The following is a 24,968-nucleotide window of genomic DNA, read 5'->3' as shown; positions in this document are numbered from 1 at the left end:
TCCTAAGCAGTCACAGGAGCATTTTAAAAGAGCGTGTTTAATGGGGAAAGAGGGACCTTTGGAGCTTTGGGCCATGGCAGCTGATGAAATGACTACCATTGGTGGTTTGACTAAGACTGGTGATGTTCAAGAGGCTAATATTGGAGGAATGCAGATATCTCAGAGTTGTTAGGCTCCAGTTGAATGTAGAGATCTGGAGGGGCACTGCCATGGAGAAGTTTTCTGAAATCAAGGGATTGCATAACCAGAAACCAATGCAGATCATTGGAGGTTCATAGCATTGCTTACCTCCATTACTGAGGGAGCATTGCGCTGCTCTTGTGATTTGATATAACTTCTTACAGTGAAGTGATAAAACACTGAACAAAGACTCTAGAGTCTAGACAAATAGATGGTAAACTGTGTTCTAAAATTATATATAAGCACTGTTGTTGGCAGAATGTCAGATGGTGATGAGGTGAGACAGAAGTGAGATAGATCGGCTGGTTGAGTGGTGTCGCAACAACAACCTCACACTCAAAGTCAGCAAGACCAAGGAATTGATTGTGGACTTCAGGAAGGGGAAGTCAAGAGAACACACACCAGTCCTCACTGAGGGGTCAGCGGTGGAAAGGGTGAGCAGCTTCAAGTTCCTGAGTGTCAACATCTCAGAGGATCTATCCTAGGCCCAACACATTGATGCAATCATGAAGAAGGCACACCAGTGGCTCTGCTTCATTAGGTATTTGAGGAGATTTGGTATGTCACCAAAGACTCTTGCAAAATTTCTACATATGTACGGTGGAGAGCATTCTGACTGGTTGCATCACCGCCTGGCATGAAGGCTCCAATGTGCAGGATTGAAAGAGGCTGCAGAGGGTTGTAGACTCAGCCAGCTCCATCACGGGCACAACCCTCCCTGCCATCTTTAAGAGGCAGTGCCTCAAGAGGGCAGCATCCATCATTAAGGACCCTCACCACCCGGGACATGCCCTCTTCACTTTACTACCATTGGGGAGGAGGTACAGGTGCCTGAAAACCCACACTCAATGTTTCAGGAACAGCTTCTTCCCCTCCACCATCAGATTTTTGAATGGTCCACAAACCCATGAACATTACCTCATTATTCCTCTTTTGCACTATTTACTTATTTTTGTAATTTATAGTAATTTGCACTGTATTGCTGCCACAAAACAACAAATCTCACAACATATGTCAGTGATAATAAACCTGATTCTCATTCTGTATTGGGAAATATTAATATCTAATGATAAATCTCACTCTTTAAGAAAAAGTGATTTGTCTGTCTAGCCAATAACCAAGAAGACATTAATTGGCCATTTCTCTTGTTTTGTTAGAATTTTATGTATTGTGCATGAAAACTAGAATATGAAGTGAAAAAAATAACTTAATGGGAGGTACTTTGGTATATTCCCTCAATAGGAAACTGACAATTGAACTTGATTTAATGCATGTGGGCATGAAGTCTCTTCTATGATCTGAGTTAACTTTAACCGGGAGCTGAAGTTCCTCCTGAAATGAAATAAGCTGAAGGCTAAAACTCCCCCATGACCAAGTACATAACTGGTGGATTATGACATTCATGAAAATTTGGAGTTCCTGATAGCCCAGGGTATCCATACCAGACTGATGAAGGATCAAATTGGCCTGAACCATTCCATCTAAAACACATTTTGCTCAAAGGTCATCATGACCCACAGCCAGGTGCTTCCACTTGGTTCTGAGTTGAACTTCCATAGGTTATGATGGCCCTTCAGACTGATACAACATAATGCAATTATTTGACATGTAAGCTAACATCAGTCTTAGAGTTTCTGAGATGGTTTCAAGAAATGTTATACAATTCCAACAGAAAACAACAAACAGAGTCAGTTTTCTTTTAATTATGCAGCTTCCAATCAACATTACAGTGTTAAATATGTTCTGTTAAGTAACCAAACACTGGTTTACAAACCAGGTCAGGACATGTGCAGTTTTTTAAAAAAATACAGAAAATGCAACTATAAAAAAAACTTCACTACCAGTTAGTCACTGCTAAGATAAATAATTTGCACCTGTTGGCTCGTCATTTAAACAATTTACAGACATTCACATTTGGATTTATGTTGCCACTCAAAGTTTGCAGTGAGGAAAATATAACTGTGGTTATACGGAAGCTTGAGCTGGAGACTGAAGAGGTACAGTGGTGTTGCATATTGGAAATTGTTCAAAAGATCTGCAAGCACATTTAGATTTTGTTCAGTTTGGTTCAGGTATGGTGTGGGTTTAGATCTACATGTAAGCAGGCCTAGGTCCAGAAGTGACTTTTGTATGGGACCTGACAGGGTGTTCTGTTCCAAAGCCTAACACTAAAACTTCAGACCTGTTCTGTGGATTAGTATACAGTATCTGGATTAGGTTTTACTGGTTGTAATTAAACAGGGTAATCACAACAAGCAAGCTATAAATCCCATTGAGAAGTGTACACAAACAACTAAAGATTATTCAGGTTAGGTATCAGGACGAGTTCCACAGCAACTGGGATTCAGCTTCTTAATTACAGTGATGTTGACATAAATGTGTTCCTGCTCTGATCAATATGCTGTCATAGAGCCATGTCCACTGACAATGGGTTCCTACAAAGTTATTGCTCAGTATTCAATTTGGTGTTACTGCAGAAGTTTTATTGCACTGCTCTACTGTAACAGAGTTTCATCAATGGAAATATTTCTCACAGTTATTCTCTCCTGAAGCCCATTGTTATACATAAGATAGACAAATATGAATTTGTTAAGAGAAATATGAATTTGTTAACTTTACAATTTTATGCAGGGTGGGTGCAGAGAAGGAGAGAGAGAAAAACAGAATGGAAAGAATGATGGAATCAAAAAGGAAATATGGGAGAAAACAAAGGGAAGACAGACCAGACATGTAGAAGAGGTACACGTTGAAGTACAAGAAAAGATTAACTGGTTCAACAAGCCTGTCCTGTCTTCTGGTTGCAACCTACAGACAACATTGAATCCCACACATTTCTTTGTATAATTAAATGATCTTCTGGAGCATTGAAAAGGTGAGAAATTTTGCATATTGTCAACTGCCATGAAGTTAAATTCGGGTGTTAAAAAGTAATCCCTAAAAGTTTTGAGATAACTTTTTTGACTTGCCAGCTATAAACACACGGCTCTTGGAATGTTAATGTGCTACTGTACATATCCCAAGAGGAACTGACATTATATAAAATAATTTATTTTCTATTTCATGTTTAACAATGGGTAATTGTGTAGCACTTCCATGGTAGTTCTCAGTTTTTAATGCAAGAGTGATTTTATTCAGTGTGCCCAGCAGGAGAAATTTGATTAAACTGTTGCATAGGTCCCATAGCAAGGATGAGGGTGGGAAGATAGTTTCATTTCGGGAGCTGCCTTTGGTGGACTGTTGAGGCAATTTCCAACACAGGAAGCGAAGCACGGATTAGAAGTTAGTTTATCTCTTTCTCGGCAGCTTGTTTCTAGAGTCCCAGAGAAACAGAGTATAATCAGTAAAACTAGTGAGGAAAAGAGTGACATTCCAAATACTTATGAGTACATGCAACTTACAGGAGTCAATGTTAGTGTCAATTGGTCAGGGATTGCTAACCTGTAAAATTAGGGGTATATTTATTATACTGTACTACAGCTAGCAATAAGTAGTACCTCATAGGAAAATTGAATTGTTTGTTTATATATTTCATGAACATTAAACCTGTTTGTTGGTTTCCATTTAGTGTTATCCTGTTAGAATATAACATTAGCTGGTGGAATTTAAACAAACTTAGCGTTTAGAATTGATGGTTTTCTGCAGTGTGAATGAGCAGGAAATGCACTGGGCTGTATAGATTCTATTAAACTTGCTCTATTGAATATCATCCTTGGGTCTCTGCAGTCTAAGTCAATCAACAGGTGATACAAACTGGTAAATCTGATTCAGTATGTAGCTGAGAGAAGCATGGAAATGTGCTTGTGTTTGCCTTCAGGTGTGAGAACATCAATCATTATCCTATTCAGTTCTTTGCTTAACAGAAATAACAAACTTGAACCCTTGTTGCAGATGGTCCTGGTGAGCTGATATTGGAGCACCAGTTCTGAATTTTGGTTTATATCCAGCAGTAAACTAACATCTGGAGGCTGTGGGAAACTTCTTCATCAAATGGATTATGGATGCTGACTCAGACATGATTGGCCGAGTAGCTGTAAAGCTTAATACTGTACTATTTTATGATTCTATAAACCCTCTTGTTGAATGGGACTAAATGCTTCATTGTAAAAACTTGTTCATGCTGCATAGAACTTCGCACCATTTTGCAAGAGGGTAAAAGAAAGCATTACCAACCAGAATATTATACTCAATGTACTCTATAATGAATAGATGACTTATTCACCAATTAATTTAATATATATTTAATGACTGGTTAGCAATAATAGCGACTTGCATTGAGGAGAAAGAATTAGTTACATAGATAGAGGACCAGTCAGAATGTTTTTGGCTATGCAGATATAATTATCCCTCTGTCGCTGTGATTAGAAATAGCAGTTCTTTCTCAAAAGTCCCAAAAAAGTTCCTTTGGAGCTTTTATTTCACATCGGTTTTCCCTCCTATCCTGAAGACATGGCTTATTACTGCATCATGTTTCCAACCTCTCGTGCTTTGCCACAGTGCACCTTATTCATGTGTGAATTTTGAGCCCAGTAACTGTCCTCCATCAAGATCCCTGGATGCTGCCTTCTCCAAAGAGGGATGAAAAGTCATTGGAGACTAATTGGGGCCTGGAAATGTGCCTGATTTCACAGATTCTTTGAGGTCAATTTTAATGCCTTCTCTACTAATCGAACTAACTACGCAGCTCACAAACCCACTTAACCACTGTGGGTATGCATGGATTCCTGTTTCTGTTATGCCTACTATCTCCTATCCATCTCACCCCCCAACCTCAATCAATTTCCTCTCCTCCACCTACAAGGAAGTGCTAACTGAAAGTATATGACAGTGATAAATGTAATTGGCATTAGCACTTCTCACTGGATTGAAAATTTTTGGATTTAGCCACAGAACAGTTTGACCCTCTATACAAGGTGATAATGCATTAGCAACTTAACCACAGAGTCAGAAGTATTAATGATTAAACTGATGGCTATGTGGTTCCATTAGTGGGTCATATATTTACATGCCTCTTGTATATATCTGTGGTTTCGTAAACACTGCATTAGTAAGAGTGAACACAAATCATTATGGACCCCGTCCCAAGCTGTTCTACTTCTGTGCTGAAGGTTTGGATCTTCGTCTGGGGTGAGAATTACAGGGAAGAAGGTGAGTCTGAATATTTTTCAAAACCAGGCCAAGTCTCCAGCTCTGATGCAACAGAAATAATACACAGCAAGTGCAACAAGGTCTCATAATCCATACAACATGTACAGTTCAAAACAGGTGAGACACACTACTTGAGACTTCCTGCAAACTCAACAACATCCTGCAAAACATTCAGAAATAAAAAATTAAATTGGCATTACATTTAATGGAATCTCCTTACTTTGAGAGGAATGCATTAGTCAACACAGACTAGCATAGTAATAGAAAGAATACCTGGGTGTATATACCTGAAACTTAAGACTGAGGATTGCAGCACACTAGATTCTTCATGGGGTATCAGTATTGAACACTGCTGAACACTGACATCCAAATCCAGATGTACGTAAAACCAAAACACTGCTTCTCAGCAAGAGTCTGTGTGATGACTTGCTTCTTCGTTGGCTATGATCACAGGTCCTTTGCTGCTTGAAATAGTGGATACGTGACTACTGCTGTTCTGGTGGCTGAGGTCATTAGTCTGAGGAAGTACTGACTCATTGAGGGCTTTGATTAATATGAATGCTCTAGACTCGAATCAGAGCTATCTTATAAATAACTGACATGAAAAATATTAACATTTTCTAAAATATACAAATTAAGCAGATCACTGCAAAGCTTTGCAGGTAACTAATAGATCTGTGGGATCGTAACTGTCCTTACTTGAGCTGGACGGCCTCCTACGCCATAATTTCTATGATAAGCCTTGTCACCAATGTTAACAAATAATTATTTAATTTTAATTTAATAATAAGTATCTTGCAAACATCTTTTGGCTGGGGAAAAAACAAGATACCATATACAACTAATATTGAGATGAAAGCTGTTTGCCAAGCGCATTCACCTGAAGTATCTTCAAATAGTGACCATGTACAACTGAAGAAAAAGAGCTTCCTGTGAGACCATAATTCCTTGCGTATGGAGTGCAACAACAACATTCTCCATAAACTGTTATCTCAGATTAATGGGCACCGAATTGGATAGGCACGTCCCTCTTTAAGATTTTGCCTAAATATCCTTAATTTACTGAGGTATTTTATTGACTGATGTATTTTTCTGCAGGAAACCAGCATGTTTCTGGAAAAAAACCTATTAATCATAGCCAATATCAGTCAATTGAAAATTTCAGCACGAAAATGCTTTAAGGTGCTAAATGTTAATGAAATACATCCATAGTTCTTCCAGTTACATAATTGGGGCTGGCTTATCATGTTCCAGCAATAATGGAGATCCAGTATATTTTGTTTTCTGTGATTTGCTACAGCATTTCTAACTGAGGTCAAGTTTTAATGGTGCAAAGCGTATGGGTAAATCTAGTAAAACCACAGGCAAAATCTATAGAGACCCACACAGCTGAAACAACATTAGAAACATGTTATACTTTTTGGGACTTGAGTATTAAACTAGGACTTTCAGCATTATGTGTGTTTTGTAATATGGATAGAATTTGAATCTAATATATTTTTGGCTGGGTCAATAACAGCCTCTTTGTAAACTAATCATTCAGATATATAAATTGTAATAAACTGAGATTGTAAGTTCTAAACTTAAATTATCTATTTACAAAAACTATCAATGACTAGATATTAATGATAACAGAGGAATTAATAATACAGGTATCAATCATGTAATCATGTGGGAGGAGGTAGTTTGGGAACTCACTGAAATAACATGCATACTACACTGACCTCTAGTATAGAGTGATGACTGAAGCCTTTTATTCAGTGTATTAACAGTTATACAGTGCATTTTGTTCAGTCTGGTACATCATGTATAGCACATATCCTAGTAATCCATTTGCAAAAATATCTATATTATAGTTATTTCACATGATTTCACACAACTTCATTTCCTACATCATTACCATTTTCATTCATGTCATATCACCTCAGCCCCACTAAATGTACCTACTGGCAAATACTAAAACATGAACAATAACTAAACAGCATGCTACACATTATAGGGAATAGCAAGCACCTGGCAGCCAATTTATTTTACCTTGAAGTTCATAAATCAGTCTTACTTCACTCTCATTGTTTTTGGGAGCATCAGAAGCTGATTAAATTGCTGTTTATGGTTCATCACCAGCCATCTCTTAGAACTTACAGGGTGATTCTGGAAAGCAGTGTGGTATTAATGTTCTGACCCGAGATGTCCATAGAACAATTAGAAAATTCTACTTCAACTACTCATAGTGCATACAAAAGCCATGCAGACATTCAAGAACAGGTTATCATTAGACCATATGAACCTGGATCTCTGAATGCAGTTACAGCCCTGGGAAATGAGCAAAAATAACATCAATGGATTCCATTTCAGAATACCAAATCCAACAGGGCAGTCAATTCCATATCCTCATTCAGAATCCCAATGTAGCAATCTGTTTCCTTTCACTGAACCAAATCTCTGGCACTTTCCCACTTCACAGAATTTCAGTCCAACAACCCAGCTATCAATCCCCATCTCTCCTCATATGTACAATTCCAAAGGAATAATCTCTTTCTCATCACTTCAACTGTACAGATTTCCAACAAACCCAAGCCACTTTCCATTTACTTCCATTATTTAGAATCCCAAAGCACTTACTGTTTACAATCAATGTATATATTTCCAACACAACAAAACTTCTCACATTCATTTCCATAATACCAAATTCTCATGGAAGATATCCCACTGCCCCCCCCCACCCCCGGCCTATTTTTCCATTTTGTAGAACATTAATTAAGCATGCTTTCCTGTTCACTCTTTCAATGTGATTTTTCTGATCAAAACAATTTTCCAGTGCATAGTTTGTAATTCAGTCTCTGAGCACAGTGAATCTGCTACCAGATGACATCTAAAGATGGCAATACATTTTGGAAATCTAATTACTTTGTAAAATATATTTCCTGTATTTTCTGTGATAGCTGGTTTGTTACATTAGTACGTCAAAAATTAGGTTACAGAACTAAGATTTGAAAACATACCAAGCTTTAAAAACATATTTTTCATATCTTCAGTTTATATTTCTTGATTCCTGAAAATTATAGTTGCATCACAAAATACTTCAGCCAAACTTTCTTTCTCTGTGGCAATTCAAGTGTAAACCAAAGCCATTTATATGACCTTAAGGTCGAATTTGCAATGGCTATAGACTGTGGATTTTCATGGTCACTTCCAGGCAAATACTAACAAACATCTGGAATGTAAGTTTTTTTTTATTCAATTCACTGATATTAAAATTAAGTTTTTATTCCCATACTCCCTTTTCACAGAGAACATGAAGGAACAGGAAATGGTACAAATGGAGAAGAGAAACAATCCAATGAAAAATAATGAGTGCAAACCTAAACATAGCTTAATACTTCCTTGGAGATATTTTGGTGGAACTTCATTTTGAATATTATTGATGAAATGCTTATATAACACTGAGCAAGATTACTTGGTCTAGTCCCTCAACAACAGCTCAAAATATTGCTGTGCTGTGGTGACGTCTGCATTCCCCCATACCTGCTAAAGACACAGGGCCCAAGCTCCTATTTACAAGGTATAGCTCCTCCTTTATGCTGCAGCAGTTTCTCTGCTTCAAGCAAGACTCAAATCTGATGTACTGAAGGCAGATGGAAAGACTTGTGGCACTCTGTACGGCTTTATCCCCACGTGATCCAGTTCATGCAGACTCAGGGCTGCTGGTGGTGCTGGTGGCCCTCTTTTTAGCACGCAACTTTACACTCTTTGATTGTGGCTGTAAAACAGATATTCAAAGGCAACTAATTAGATTTCAGGAGTTGTGCACACGCAGCGATCCTACTCCAGTAGGAAAGTGGAGCATCATGCTGGACCATCCAGACCATCCCAGAGAGACCTACTGATTTGCACTGTCCACTATTGACCTGAGTCAATGTTCAGGAGAGGTAAAATTAGCCAATGCATCCACTTCCTAAGTGCTATCCATTGCAAGTTCTTCAAGCTCCCGATTTTTGACGAAATGTTCTTGTGTACTCCTAGTTAGCAATAAGTACGTTCCTTACCAAAAGCAAAATCCAGTCTAAAAATTAAAATCAATGCAAATTTGAAAATTGTTTCTGCTTGACAGCTGTTTATCACTGGCTTTAGTTTGGAATGAACAAAACCCACATGTATTAGGCATTGCCTATCAGTCCAGGAATCTTAAATCCTATGCCTACATCAACATCCCATTAGCCTTTCAAAGGTGTAAACCACCTAGCATTAATTGGGTGACCATTCAATACACCTTAATTTCTAGACAAATGAAAATACCACAACCTATCAAGATTTGCCTCAGCTTTGTAATTTTTTAAAATCACACCACTAACATCTGCATTTAGAAACCAAATTACATAATTTCCGCAACAAATCCACTTCATCTTCTAAACTACCACTTGTCCCCTCAAAGAATTTCAGTAGTTTAGTATGGTACTTGTAAATATATACTAACTGTTTCATATCATCTCTGCATTATTTAAGTATCAGTAAGTTCAATGTCAACCTTGAAGATGGAGGATATTAACTGCTGGAGTGGTTAACCAACAGATAAGACAGCATTGTAATAACTACATTTCACTTAGGCTAGCAAACATAATAAAATACCTCTGAACGCTGCAGTTTTTGTTTGCTGGCTTTAAGGCTCTGTGTGCGTTTTGGCACTTTGTCCACGATATCTTCATCTGCTTGTTCAAGTTTCACATCTGGCTGCTCTCCATCTGACTTCTGAGCCTGTGCACTTCCTAGTTCTTCTCCTGAAGGAACCCGGTGTGCGTCTGAGAAACAGCGAGCAAAAAGAGGGCACAGCTAAAACCCAAAACAACATTTTGTAAGAGTTTCTCAAAGTACTTCAGAAATATTGAAAACGTAATTCTTAGCAAATACAAGCAAATTATAGATTCCTCATAAAATAATGTAAAATTTCTAATCAAAATTTTTTTTTACAATACTGATATATGAATACAAGTTATTATTAAAATTGTAAAGGATATGTTTTACAATTTGTGCTTCATTAATGTCAGACTTGGCTTTATTGATCCTTGTCCAATTGATCCAGTCCCATTTAAAAGTTCGAAAAGGCACCAAAGGAACCATAACCAAATATTCCCTGTCCTACTGACGTAAAATTAAAAAAAACCTTTTGTTCATGCAATGGACATGTGTCTGTGACATCACACTGTATGTGACATTTTTTACTCATTAATTTCTTAGGATATGGGTGTTGCTGGCTTGGTCAGTGTTTATTGCCCATCTCTAAATGCCCTTGAGAAGGTTGTGTAATCTATCTTGAACTGCTGCAGTCCTGGTTAAGGTCTTCCCCCAGTGCTGTTGCTGAGGAGTTCTAGGATTTAGATGCAGAAATGTCTTCCTAAGTCACAATGATGTACAACAAGGAGAAAAATCTGAACATTATGCTGTGTTACCCTTGTTCTCTTAATGGCAAAACTTATGGGTTTGAGAGGCATTGTCAAAGTGTCATGTTGATAATCCACACACTGCAGCCACTGTGCACCAGTGGTTGAGGGAATGAATGTTTAAGTGGTTGATAGGATTCCAATCAAGTAGGTTGTTTTGTCCTGATGATGTTGAGCTTCTTGAGTGAATCTATCACACTCCCGAATTGTGCCTTGTAGATGGTGGAAAGGTTTTGGGATATCAGGAGATAGATTGCTTGCCACAGGATATCTAGCCTCTGATCTGTTCTTGTTGCCACAATATGCGTGTGACTGGTCCAGTTAAGTAAGCCCCACAGGATGTTGATGATGGTGGACTCTGTCATGCTGATACCATTGGTTATCAAGGGTATATGGTCGGAATCTTTTTGGAAGTGGTCACTTTCGGCACTTTTGTGGCATAGATGTTATTCGTATGGCAAGATTATATGGCTAAAGATAAAGCCCACCAACCACACAAATTAGAGATTCACAGGAGCTCTTCTATAACATATCATCTATTCATCTGTTAATACCAACTGCATGTGAATAGTCATTCAACCAAACCACCTCATTTGATTACAATTGTTTTTCAGAACTCAGTTTGTTTGACACTAAGCCAATGTTGATTAATTTCCTTTTAGGACACTGATTTGGCATTTATTGCAATGTCTGGCAGTTTAACATATAAAAGATTCCCAGCATTATGAAGCTATTTTTTTAACTTTAATGCTACTTGTATCAACCATGCTGTTGGGAATAAATTACTTCACTGAATCAACTTTGTTGACCCACTTCATTGCTTTAGAAAATTTGGAACATGCTTCTCTTAATTTTTTTCTCAGAACATTTTTAGGATATCTACCAATGAAGTAAAATCTCAAACAATTCCGAAGGCACCATTTCCACCTCCACAAGGGAAGGCAAAGAAAAGAATTGTTTAATGATGGAGGATAATCCATTGAATGTTGAGCCTGGTGATGTTGAAGGTGAAAGCATGGCAAGAGCCCTATTGTACTTCCAGGAGGGAAGGAAAAGGGAGACAGGAAATGGCACAGAATGGTCAAGGACCTTGTCAACTTCAGCAAAGGGGAATCTTCCTCGTAATAAAGTATAAGTCCTGAATTTATCTCATATTGAGAACAAAAAATGCAAGCTTGATAAAAAGGATGGAACTTACACACATTTTCCAGTTGGAGGCAAGAGGAGAAAAGCAAGAGTTAAAGCATTGGCAATGGTGCAGAATCTGTTCAAGTCAATGTAATGCATAAGAGCACTTAAGTGCTCCAATTGCTTTATACAACAAAATTATATTTAAAAAATCATTCAAAATGCATTTGTGCACTCTTTACATTTCACTCAGAAATATTTCATATTGTATTCACCCATCAGCTTTTTTTAAATAAAACGTGACTTTTCATATGAGCCCTGATATCGCTCAGCCTCACCTCACTATTGGGGATTGTTGCATACTGTCGACATGGGTGGGATCATCAGTGCTTGAAGTACTTAGCCTCAGTTCTGAAGAACTGCTTTAGGTGTTCACTTGAGATATGAACTTTAAGTCTACGTAGATCTCAAACATTTATTAATCAGTTTTTCATAACCTCTGCCATATTTTAGGATTCTGCGTATCACACTAGCCTTAAAATCTGGAGATTATCAGCATGACCTCCTTGATAGATCACATAGACAAACCTATATACCACACTCAGTGGCACTTATAGAAAGATGAACTTTACGTGCCTCACTCTTTGCCAGCATCATAAACAAAAGAAGACTAAATATATATGCAGTGCCAATCAACAAGGATAACCTTATCCACAATGGACATAACACCAATGCCTAAGGAGGAACTTATTCTGTTACAGACTCCATTAGACAAAGAACCAAGTCTTTTCTTCTCATGGCATTGATCTGTCAAATACTAAGGCTATGCAATCATGAAGTGGCACTAAGAGGGGGGGGTGTGGTGCCCTTAAGCTGACTGATTTCCTGGAATGGACAGTACTTGGATGTGAATGGGCAGAATGACTGTGGCAGAGCTGGGAGAGTTGGCCTCAGGGTCTGGGGTCGTTGAGATTTCATGTTTAATTTCTGGGAAATATTTCTTGCTTAGAAAGATGAGAGATTGAAAGGTCTTGTTCAGAGAAACTTCATGTCTCTGTACACAAATCAAAGAAAGTTAACAAAAAAGGAAAACAAAACTGCAGATGCTGGAATGTGAAACAAAAACAGAAAATACTGGAAGAACTCAGTCTGTCAGGCAGCATCTGTGGGAAGAGAAATTGGTCAATGGGTGTCAGGACGCCTTCCTCAGAACTCAGGTGTCTGACTGGCTGCGTGCTTCCTGCATTTTCTGTTTTAGTTACAGAAAGTTAACATGCTGTTCAACAAGCAAATGGAACATTGGTCTACCTTGTAAGAGGAATTGAGTACAAAAGTAGAAACACCTTGCAACAGTTATATAGGGCCCTGGTGAGACTACATCTGGAATATTATGCACAGGCCTGGTTTTCCATCTAAGGAAGGATATACTTGTGATAGATGGAGTGCAACACTAGTGAATCTTTGGAATTCTCTACCTAAGAGAACCGTGGAGGCTCAGTTGCTGAGTATAATCAAATAGATTGTTGGATTTTCCAATATTGAGGGAATCGAAGGATATAGTGCAGGAAAGTGGCGCTAAGGTAAAAGATCAGCCATGACCTCCTGAATGGAGGAGCAGGCACAAGGGACTCAATAGTCTCCTCCTGCTTCTATTTCTAGTAAGGGGAAATAAATGTGTAATATGTTGAAATTCAATGAATCTCCTCGTAATACATTCAATTGGACTGACAGAATATAACTCTATCTTCCTGTTACCCTGGGTAAGGCTGGATGCCAGGGAGAAAAATGCTTGCTTAGGTAAAATTACAGGAAATGTTTCAAGTGATGTAATCTTATCATCTGACTATAAAACATATATCTAAATATACCAAGTGTCTTCTGATGAAGTACCTCCTAACCAGTATCTTACCACACCCTGTCTACATTATCCCTAAGATTTGGGATAAATCAGAAGAAAAGTCTAAGCCAGTGTTAATATAATTTCAAGTCTGGTAGATCAGTCATGGGCCCTTATCTGAGGAAGTGCTTTGTCCATTTACTATAGCAGAGTTTATAATAATGCAGAAATAAGATTACACTAAGTGCATGGTATGCATGTGCATTCATTCCTGCTTATTCCAGACCAAACTGAAAAAATTCTTTCCTCTTGAACATCCAAACCTTGTTATGTATTATCTACCATTTTAATTCTATCCCAATAGTCTTGGCACAGTCTAACTGAAAACCTTGCATTTCACAGACAACAGAGCACTGTTCTCCTGTAATGTATCAACTACTACCATTAACTGCTCTCAAATGTCTTTATCCAAAGACTTTTGGCACAGGATGGTGGTTTGTGCTCATTACTCGCCTGCACCAGTGATGATTAACTGAGTGACACAATAGGGAGAAACCTAGTGAATAACAAAGAGGGCAGAACTTGGAATTATTCTGGCCCACACAGAGCTGAGCTAATGTCTGACCAGTTATAAAAGAGCTTGTCAATATTCTGTACACATAAAGTGCAGCTAATGCTGAGCAGCTTTAGCCCAACACTGCAGCCAAGTAACCCATCTTTGTTTACTCAAGCAAGCAACCTCATATTTATTCAGACTACATGGAAACTCTCTGATACTAAGGCACTGCACAAACAGAGACCCTGCATTACTGTGTCAAACTATTTCATTCTTTAAGGGCACAGTAAATGCAAACCCACATTGAATTTACAGGGTTGCCTACATACAAAAATGATTGTCAAGGACAGTAAATTTGCAAAGAAAACTCTTAACACAAATGTGGTTATTTTGATCTTAATGTAAAGTGGATGTTAGCAAATTACACCCCTTACAATTTTATTTACATTGGAAATAACAGACTGGAGAGGTGCAAAATGCAGCAGATTCACTTTCAAATATTTTATCCTATTGCATGGTCAAAATTACCCACATTTAGTACAAATGCAACAAGTGATGCTTCCATGATTACATGCACTTGTAAGTAGTATTTTAAATTGTGTCTGTTAATGATACTAGAAGATACCTCCAAAATGAATTCTGCATAGTCCATTTATCAAACCATTAACTGCTGAGATGAACATGTTAATTTCAGCTAGTATTAGACGTTCTCAAAACAATGATATAGTAAGCAAGATCATTGTACACTAAAACCAGCTATCACAAACTGCATGTACACAAAACTGCATGTTTAAAACAAACTGCATGTACACTAAAACCAGCTATCACAAATTCCTACTGCACTGCAGCCAAGCTTATCAGAGGCAAGGTGCCAATGTCTGTAACTACATTCTGTTGAGGTAACAACAACAGCAGCAATGGGTAGGGGAGTTTTAAAAATTTAATTAGCCTTTTCTAAAGGCTGGTAAATTGTGCTGGGTTCTGTGTCCACTTTCCAAAAGTCAGTTTCATTCTAGAACAACAATGTGACACCAACTATGATCTGACTTGCATCTGGCAGTTGTGCAATGCCCCACACTGCTCCTTCATGGAATAACGGACAAATCACAGTACCTGAATCCCCAATCTGATTGAAATAATGAATGAATGCTTAATATTGATTCTTTGATCCATTACTGCTCTATCATTTCTGAGTACATCTTGTGAATGAGCAGAAGAAAACCCATGTTCATACTTGTCGGTAATGTTTGCTCATGTGGTCAGCTTAATGATAAAAGGAATAATGTGCCCCGAGTGAGTGCTTTTTTGAAAATGTACCAGAATCACTTATTGTTTCCAGAATATTGCTTGTAGACATTCTCATGTGGGGGTCAGTGCTGCGCAGGTGGATCGAGTCTTCATCTCTGAGCAATGTCAGGTCCTGCATGCTGAAACTCCGCAGCTTGTCTGACAGCACTCCTTGGCCCTGGACAACAAAGCAGATGTTGGCAGCAAGTGAAACCTCACAGCAGCAGGATAGCCAACTTGTAAAATAGTGATTGAGGACATCACCAGAATATTCCTTACTAGAGTGACAAGCACCAGACTTGATTTCCGAGAATTCAAAAGATTTCTGAATTTAAACAATATTGTGTGCAATTAAAGTAGAAGGGAGATTTAAATGTACTGCAGAGGAGAGAGTACTTCATTAAGGCTTTGTAAAAGAGATTCCAACTACGATAAGAAAAGTCAGTTTCTGAATTACTTACAGATGAAAGAGCTGCACAAGCTGTGCTGGAGGAAGTGGATGTGGATACTTCACTACCAACTTCTGATGGGAATACTTGGGATCCTCACATTCCCACCTCAAAATCACCTGGCCCTGCTGCTAGATATATAGACGGTGTCTACAAAGGCACCATCCCCTCCATTGGTCAGATATTTAAAAAAATGTCACATCAACCCCACATTTGCAGGCTTGGTGTAAGAATACCAGTGCAAATATCTGTGATGGGGAAAGTATAGAGCCCATTTTCTGGGATTCACGTGGTGAAGGGATAGGACAGTCATAGTTTTGTACTTGCTGAGGGCTAACCTGAGTAATTCATAGAGAGGGCTCATATTATGTCCAGCACACTCCTTGCTCAGGTTAGTTTAAAATAAACTTGCCCCACACATCTCCTTTGAACTTTCCCCCCTCACATTAAATGCATGCCCCCTAGTATTGGACATTTTCACCATGGGAAAAAGATACCAACTGTCTACTCTATCCAAGCCTCTCAGCATTTCATAAACTTCCATCAGATTTCCTCTCAGCCACTGTCGCTCCAGAAAAAACAACCCTATTTTGTCCGACCTCTCCTTATTATTATCTTACATAATTATTTAGAACTTTCATCCCTCGGTGTAATAATGGAGGAAGTCTAACAGCTTCTGGAGTATGGAAATGGGCTGTTAAATACACAAATGCTTACTCTTCCTTTAGAGTATGTGCATTAATTTCTGCCCATCACTTCTAGCACCTAAATTTCCAGTGAGTACTTGCAAAATAAGCCCTGCAAAGTAACCTCTGATACCTCGCCCCATGACATCCAGCAACCACCCTTCAGTGCATAGCTGGTTCTTACTCCCACATCCCTGGTCCCACGCTTTCCCAAGACCCCCTGAAGCAAGGCCTTGTGTTTTGCATGGCCAGTTCAGTAGTCCAAGCCTCACGAATGCCCTAAGCCTCATAAGTCTATGGGCCCACAAACAAAAAGGTTTTCTCACCTGCCACAAACCACCTGACTATCCAACGTATGGTGGCACTGACCTAATTTGAACCAGTCAGCTTGTGATAACATGGTAAGGAGTAGAAAGAAAGAAATAACACTAAATACATAAATCATCTAATTGGACAGTTAGAGTCATGTGCCCAATTTTATGCTCCTTATCTAAGGAATGAATGCAAGGATGTTCATCTTTGGCAGAAGGGATTCACCTAGTTGATAGTAGCAATGAAAAGCTTTAATCAGCAGGAGGCATTTAGGAATCTTAAACCACTTCATGTGACCAGTGTTTTATTTTCACTGCATGTGTTTACATTTGGGTTTTTGAGGAGATAAACAGGAAAACTATTTCTGCTGCTTAGTATTTGTTTTTTAATTATCATCATCAAAAGAATAAGGGGAGAAGTTGAAGGAATTTTTACTCACGTATTCATTTGTTTAGCACCTGGAATCCCCACTAAAATCAATAGTGCAAGTACAATCCACAGACAACTTCATGCCATTGAACAAATGGGTCTTTCAAGAGAGCTGGCACAAGAATAACTATTCCATGGTTTCTGTGCAGTGAAGATCTCCAATTCTGTTGTGTGATCTTGTCCATTTAAAGTACTGAAGGACTGATGTGTGACTCTAGTCTTTACTCTGCCTGCTTGAGGCAGGGCAAATATATGGAATAGAAATTAAATCATTCCCATCTGGCAGAATTGAGGAGATTATGACTTGTACAGGAAGTCCTGAGGCCAAAACATAGCCCAACAATTAAACAACATAATGTAAAAATCTTGGGTAAATGCATTTTACAATTACCTTAGCTGCAGCAGTTACTGCAGCATTGGCAGCAAGATTTAGTCCACGTTTCCCAAACCGCATCATGGTCTGATAGCTGCGATCTTTGGCTTGGCTTATGTACTCATCAATTTCCTAAGCATGATGAGAAGAGAAAGTAGAATTAGAAATAAAAAGGGGGCAATCTGCAGCACTTCTAGAATTGTCAACTTTAATTGTTCACAACTATCCCTGTGCTCGTATTGGCTAAAGGAGCATCAATCCATTAAAACTACGGATCCTCCCCAAGTTACAACAGGGTTCTGTTCCTGAGAACTGTTCATAACCCAAATAGTTTGTAAGTCAGAAACGTGGCCACCTGGCAATATCTTTAAATAAAAACAGGCCAACCAAGAGCAATGCGCAATTAGACCAGGGCATTTAACTCAACCATTTAGACTTCTTTGCAAGATGCAATGATATTGCTGCCAACCAAGTTCCCACACGGCAGATGTCTGCAGCCCCGCAACAGCTGACAAATCCATTCTGCTGGTCTCCCAGTTGCTTGTTCATTTGTATGGGCTGTCCATAAGGTGGGCGTTAGTAACCTGGGGAGGATCTGTACTATAGCATTGACAATATCTTCATTCGTTCGGGGGAAGAAAATACCAGGATTTTTATTTCAGGTTAGTCATTCATAACATGTTCCCAAGTACTGTTTTGAATACATCCCCTGGACCTTTTTCCACCATATACTGACTAATCATCCCACTCAATACCGAGCCAGAATCTCTCCCATTACCCCCAACACTTCCAATCCATCTGTTCAATCTCTCTTCCAATGTTCCTTGGCTGTGGCCTTCTATCTCTGGCTCTCCCACTTGTGAGTCATTCTGCCTCTTAGACTCTGGCTCTCCCACTTGTGAGTCATTCTGCCTCTTAGACTATTACTTGGGCCTGCTGTTGGGCAGCAAACAATATTGACATTTGCTAATGTTTCCCCATTTGCCCCTCTGACCCTAAAATGTCCCAGCTTACAAGGACTCTTATAATTAGCTTAGCAGTGGTGGAATTTTGAAACCATGTCTCAACTTAATGAGTTTAAGATCAATGGAAAATAACCATTTTTGTTCACAGGTGGGCCAACTGTTCTTGCCTACCTGGAGGGAAGGTTGGAATCATGCCACACTCCTGAGGATCGTATGGAATTACTGGCAATATTTACCCAAGTCTACATTCAGATACTAAGAGTGCACAAAGCAAGTCAATAAGTCAAGGTCAATAGAAAGAATATTATTCATTGTCAACTGCAGATGTAAAGAGTAGTGAGCTCCCATGCAAGTCAACTGTATTCGTGAGAGGAGGAGGACGTGAAAAAAATATGTATCACTACATCACTACACTATTGATGACTACAAAAAGTGTAGGAGTGCCCTTAAGAGAGGAGCTAGGAGGGCAAAAAGAAATGAGAAGGATCTGGCAGGCAAGGTGAGGCAAAATCCCAAGAAATTCTACAGGTATCTTAAGAGTACAAGGGTGACTAGGGAGAGAATAGGTCCCCTTAAAGATCAGCATGGCCATCCGTGTGTGGAACCAAAGGAAATTGGACAGATTTTTAATGAATATTTCTCTTCAGTTTTTACTGTGGAGGAAACAATGGAAGCTAAGGAAATGGGGGAGTGTTGTCTTGGACCACATAAGAATTAGCAGGGAGGAGGTACTGGAGGACTTAAAGTGCATTAAGATGGATAAATCCCCAGGGCCTGACCTAGTGCATTCTTGGACCTTGTGGAAAGCTGGAGAAGAAACTGCAGAGGCCTTTGCAGAGATTTTTGCTTCATCTCTAGCCACAGGTGAAGTTCCAAAGGACTGGAGAGTAGTTAATGTGGTACCATTGTTTAAAAAGGATAGCAAAAAAAAGCCAGGAAACTACAAGCCAGTGAGTCTGGCATCAGTCATGGATAAATTGCTGTAGGGGATTCTGAGGGACAGGATCTATCAACATTTCGAGAGAAAGGGTCTGATTTGGGACAGTCAACACAACTTTGTGTGTGGGAAGTCATGTCTGACGAATCTCTTGGAGTTCTTGGAGGAGGTAACCGAGAGGGTAGATGAGGGTAGGGAAGTGGATGTTGTCTATATGGACTTTAGCAAGGCCTTTGACCTGGTCCCTCATAACGGGCTAGTCTAGAAGGTTAGATTGCATGGGATCCAGGGGGAGATAGCAGATTGGATTCATAATTGGCTCAATGGTAGGAAGCAGAGGATGATGGTCGAGAGTCATTTCTCAGACTGGAGGCCTGTGTCTAGGGGTGTGCCACAGAGGTCAGTGCTGGGACCTTTGTTGTTTGTAATTTCTATAAACGATTTGGATGTGAATGTGCAAGGCATGGTTAGTAAGTTTGCCAATGATATTAAAATAGGTGGTGTTTACATAGTGTAGAAGATTATGAAAAATTACAGGGGGATCTTGATCAGCTAGGTATGTGGGCTGAGGATTGGCAAATGGCTTTCAATCCAGATAAATGTGAGGTATTGCATTTTGGGAGATCAAACCAGGGTAGAACTTAAACAGTGAATGGTAGGCCATGGGGAGTGTTGTGGACCTAGGAGTTCAAATGCATAGTTTGCTGAAAGCAGTGTCACAGGTGGATAGGGTGGCAAAGAAGGTGTTTGGCCTGCTGGCCTTCATCAATCAGGGCATTGAGTATAGGAGTTGGGAAGTTATGGTGCAGTTATATAAGACATTGATGAGGCCGCACTTGGAGTACTGTGTACAGTTTTGGTCACCCTGTTATAGGAAAGATGTTATTAAACTAGAGAGAGTGCAGAAAAGATTTACCAGGATATTGCCCGGACTTGGAGGCCTGAGTTACAAGGAGAGGTTGCGTAGACTAGTACTTTATTCCCTGAAACATAGAAGATTGAGGGGTGACCTGATAGAAGCGGATAAGATCATGAGGGGCATAGACAGGGTGAAAGCACATAGTCTTTTTCCCATGGAGTGGGGTGCTAAAAACAAGAGAGCACAGGTTTAAAATCAGAGGTGAGAGATTTAAAAGGGACGTCAGGGGCAGCTTCTTCATGCAAAGGGTGGTGCATATTTGGAATGAGCTGCCACAAATAGTGGTTGAAGCAGGCACATTAGCAACATTTAAAAGCCATCCAGATAAGTACATGGATAGGAGAGGGCTGTGGGTCAAATGCTGGCAGATGGGACAAGTTCGCTGGGCAACACAGCATGGACCAGTTGGGATGAGGGGCCTGTTTCCCTGCTGTGTGATTGTGACACTGTCTGCCCATTCTTACTCAGTAAATGACAGGCACTTTCTTTGCTTACATGCATCAGCTGATTGGCTTAGCAATCACATTAACCAAGACTGAGTCAAGTACGGTGGAATGGCAAGATATCCGAACAAAACTCAGCACCACTTGTCATTTTGCCGGTAACTCTCTATTGCACAATCACCACTTATCTAGTGTTGGAATATTACACTTCCAGTTTATCAGAGTGCAGGAGGAAGACATTTATTGCTCCCAAATTCAATGCAGTTCAAGGTCAAGAGATCTTGACAGAGAATGCCTAATTCATCTTGAAATTCTCCTTCCTTGATCTTAACAGCATTAAGAATGAACCATTTAAAAGCAACACGAAATTCTTAGGTAGACGTATAATATTTGTGCCAGAAACACAATGTGTTGGAACAACCCTTCAATAATTTGTAATAACCTAAAAAGGTATGACAAAATTAATGGCAAATATTTGTGGTACCACTTCTGTTTATGAAACTCCCTCAACAAATTACTAATTTTCAGTTCAGGAAGGTGATGTCCCTGCCTGATAAATACTGAAGAAAAATGCAAAACCCCAAGATAACTTCATTGCACTGGATCTTCATTGTTTGATAAACACAAGCTGGACCAGATAATTCCCAATAGAAATATAGTTCAAAATTTTAATTACAATGAACCATATCAAGTTACTACTATGTTATAAAATGTTCGTGGAATCCTGCACATCTTCCCCAAGCTTCATTTCTATCTTCTGGTTTAACATCAGCATAAACTCCAACAATTGGTCAGGTATTGGTGAGATACCTAACAGCATAAATGGCAGTGATGCTTCGCTCCCCGATGAGCTCAATGCCTTTTACGCACGCTTTGAAAGGGAGAATAGCACTACATCTGTGAGAATCCCCACAGCATCCGGCAACCCTGTGATCTCTGTCTCAGAGACCGATGTCAGAGCATCCTTCAAGAGTGTGAACCCTCTCAAGGTATCAGGCCCTGACGGTGTACCTGGCCGGGTACTGAAAATCTGTTCCGACCAACTGCTGAGGCCTGAGGTTCCCACCTGCTTCAAAAGAGCCGCAATCATACCAGTGCCCAAGAAGAGCAGGGTGAGCTGCCTCAATGACTATCACCCAGTGACACCCACATTTTCTGTAATGAAGTACTTCGAGAGGCTGGTTATGGCTAGAATTAACTCCTGCCTGAGCAAGGACCTGGACCGACTGCAATTTGCCTACCGCCACAATGGGTCTATAGCCAACGCAGTCTCACTGGCTCTCCGCTCTGTTTTGGAGCACATATGTCAAGCTGTCGATTACAGCTCAGCATTCAAAACCGTCATCCCCTCAATATTAATCACTTTCTAAACCTGGGCCTCTGTACTTCCCTCTGCAACTGGATTCTCAACTTTCTCATCGGGAGACCACAGTCAGTACAGGTCGGTAATAACATCTCCTCGCTGACAGTCAACACAGGTGCACCTCAAGGATGTGTGCTTAGCCTATTGCTCTACACTCTCTACACTCATGACTGTGTGGCTAAGCACAGCTCAAACACTGTCTATAAATTTGCAGATGACGCTACTGTTGTTGGTAAAATCTCTGATGGCGACGAGGAGGTGCACAGGAGTGAGATAAATCGGCTGGTTGAGTGGTGTCACAACAACAACCTCACACTCAAAGTCAGCAAGACCAAGGATTTGATTGTGGACTTCAGGAAGGGGAAGTCGGGAGAACACACACCAGTCCTCATTGAGGGGTCAGCAGTGGAAAGGGTGAGCAGCTTCAATTCCTGGGTGTCAGTATTTCGGAGGATCTATCCTGGGCCCAACACATTGATGCAATCATGAAAAAGGCATACCAGCGGCTCTACTTCGTTAGGAGTTTGAGGAGATTTGATATGTCACCAAATTTCCACAGATGTACGGTGGAGAGCATTCTGACTGGTTCCATCACAGCCTGGTTTGGAGGCTCCAATGCACAGGATCGCAAGAGGCTGCAGAGGGTTGTAGACTCAGCTCCATCACAGGCATAACCCTTCCCACCATCGAGGACATCTTCAAGGGGCAGTGCCTCAAGAAGGCGGCATCCATCTCAAAGGACCTTCACCATCCAAGACATCCCCTTTTCTCGTTACTACCATCGGGCAGGAGATACAGAAGCTTGAAGACCCACACTCAACAATTCAGGAACAGCTTCTTCCCCTCCGCCATCAGATTTTTGAATGACCCATGAACCCATGAACACTACTTCGTTATTCTTTTTTTTGCACTGTTTATTTATTTTGTAATTTATAGTAATTTTATGTCTTTGCACTGTACTGCTGCCACAAAACAACAAATTTCACGTCATTTAAGAGAGTGATAATTCTTATTCTGATTCTGATATTGAATTTTAGACATGGACCCAATTGGTCCATCAGAGTGTGGGGGTAAAGATTACAATCCAGCCAAATCAGTGATACCTTCTCTTTGCTGGACAAGGTTGGGTGGACAAATTTTCTGTACAGAACGCTGGACCCTTTTGTGTATGGAGACAGCAACCAGATAACGAAAGCTATCTTCAACTCAAAGTAAAATGGAAACCTGTGGGAACACAATAGCGAGATGATTGAGCAGAGAGATTAAGTAATTAACAAAAGTCTGTAAATTATCTCCCCAGGTCCTCTCAGTTCTCCTACTTTGGCTTCAGTTCCTTGCCAACAACCTTGTCAAATGGTAGGGCAGGCACTAAATGTCACAAAAATTCTTTCTCAATGCTTTATAATTGTTTCATCCATTCTAGCAGCATTTGAATCACACCCACGCAGCTTGCTTTCCAGAGCTAATGAATGTAGTCCCAGAAAGGGATTATTCTGCAGATAGCCAGTGTACTAGAACAAGAGAACCTGGGTTCCACTGTTGGAAAGAAAACTTCCTTCTGAAAAGAACTTTTCATTAATTCACAAAGAGTGGCCAACACTTGGAATCGTCTTCTCGATAGGATGGAGAGACCTAAATCTTGGTTTTATCCAAGAGTCAAGTGTGAACCAATTGGCACAACCCTAATCACTACAGTCTAGCAACACTATGACCACTTTGATCACTTTGCACTACAACGGACTTTGTTTTTTTTGTTCTAATTGTGGTCTTGTAAAAATTGTGTATGTTTAATTTATGTTTTTCTTGTGAATGCCGCTTATTTGATGCTATGTGCCTGTGATGCTGCTGCAAGTAAGTTTATCATTGCACCTGTGCATACATGTACTTGTGCATATGACAATAAACTCGATAACTGACATGACATGAATCTCTTGTCTGAGTGGATAAGCTAGATTTTTCATCTGTCACTCATCCAATCTCTGGGTGAGGGCAATCTTGACATATTGCAAGGCCGATCAAAAGTCAGAAAGAAAGAAAAGTGCACACACGGCTACATGCCTTCGTGGAGCATGTAATATCCAATAATAGTCTGTGTATATGTTTCAGAACTCCAGTATTGTGATTTCCATATTTTTCTACTCACCATGACAGGATTATATCTGTGAGAGTCTCTGCTGTAGTAAAAAATGCAAAGACAATCCAATACATCATCCACTTCACCTGAAAATGAGGGAAATATATAACTGTTAGCAAACAGGCCATTCAAGATTCCTCCAAATCTGTTGAATAAAAGATTTAGTTGGAGTAATTCTTATCTTGTTAAGCAAACAGTAATTGGTAACAATTATGCAATAAACAGCTCTCAATCTGCTTAATAACAAGTGACACTTAGTTATATTGTGGGTAATGTCAACCTGTATAATGAAATGGGGACTCTACCCAGCTGCAAGGTGAGTTACCCTATTAATAAAACACAACTTTGAACTTTGCAAATATGTTAAGATGCTTACAAATTAATATTAGA

At 39.7% G+C, this 24,968-nt stretch overlaps 1 protein-coding gene across 3 annotated transcripts in view; it reads right to left on the bottom strand.

The window, feature by feature from the left end:
• Positions 1-1,863: 1,863 nt before the first annotated feature.
• The window catches only part of LOC127569247 (receptor expression-enhancing protein 2-like), a 110,294-nt gene continuing 87,189 nt past the window's right edge, over positions 1,864-24,968 (bottom strand). For 2 of the 3 annotated variants that reach the window (XM_052013695.1, XM_052013697.1), the window contains exons 3-8: positions 24,588-24,664; positions 23,548-23,668; positions 17,836-17,949; positions 15,599-15,746; positions 9,952-10,121; positions 1,864-9,085 (exon numbers count right to left, since the gene is read on the bottom strand). In XM_052013695.1, coding sequence (XP_051869655.1) covers positions 9,011-9,085; positions 9,952-10,121; positions 15,599-15,746; positions 17,836-17,949; positions 23,548-23,668; positions 24,588-24,664 — 705 coding nt within the window. In that variant the 3' untranslated portion in view covers positions 1,864-9,010. The remainder of the gene's footprint in view (positions 9,086-9,951; positions 10,122-15,598; positions 15,747-17,835; positions 17,950-23,547; positions 23,669-24,587; positions 24,665-24,968) is intronic. The other variant, XM_052013696.1, reaches the window with a different exon arrangement.

This window comes from Pristis pectinata, chromosome 4 (genome assembly GCF_009764475.1).
Source record: "Pristis pectinata isolate sPriPec2 chromosome 4, sPriPec2.1.pri, whole genome shotgun sequence".
NCBI classification, from domain to species: Eukaryota; Metazoa; Chordata; class Chondrichthyes; order Rhinopristiformes; family Pristidae; genus Pristis; species Pristis pectinata.
This window is presented reverse-complemented; position numbering and strand designations above follow the sequence as displayed.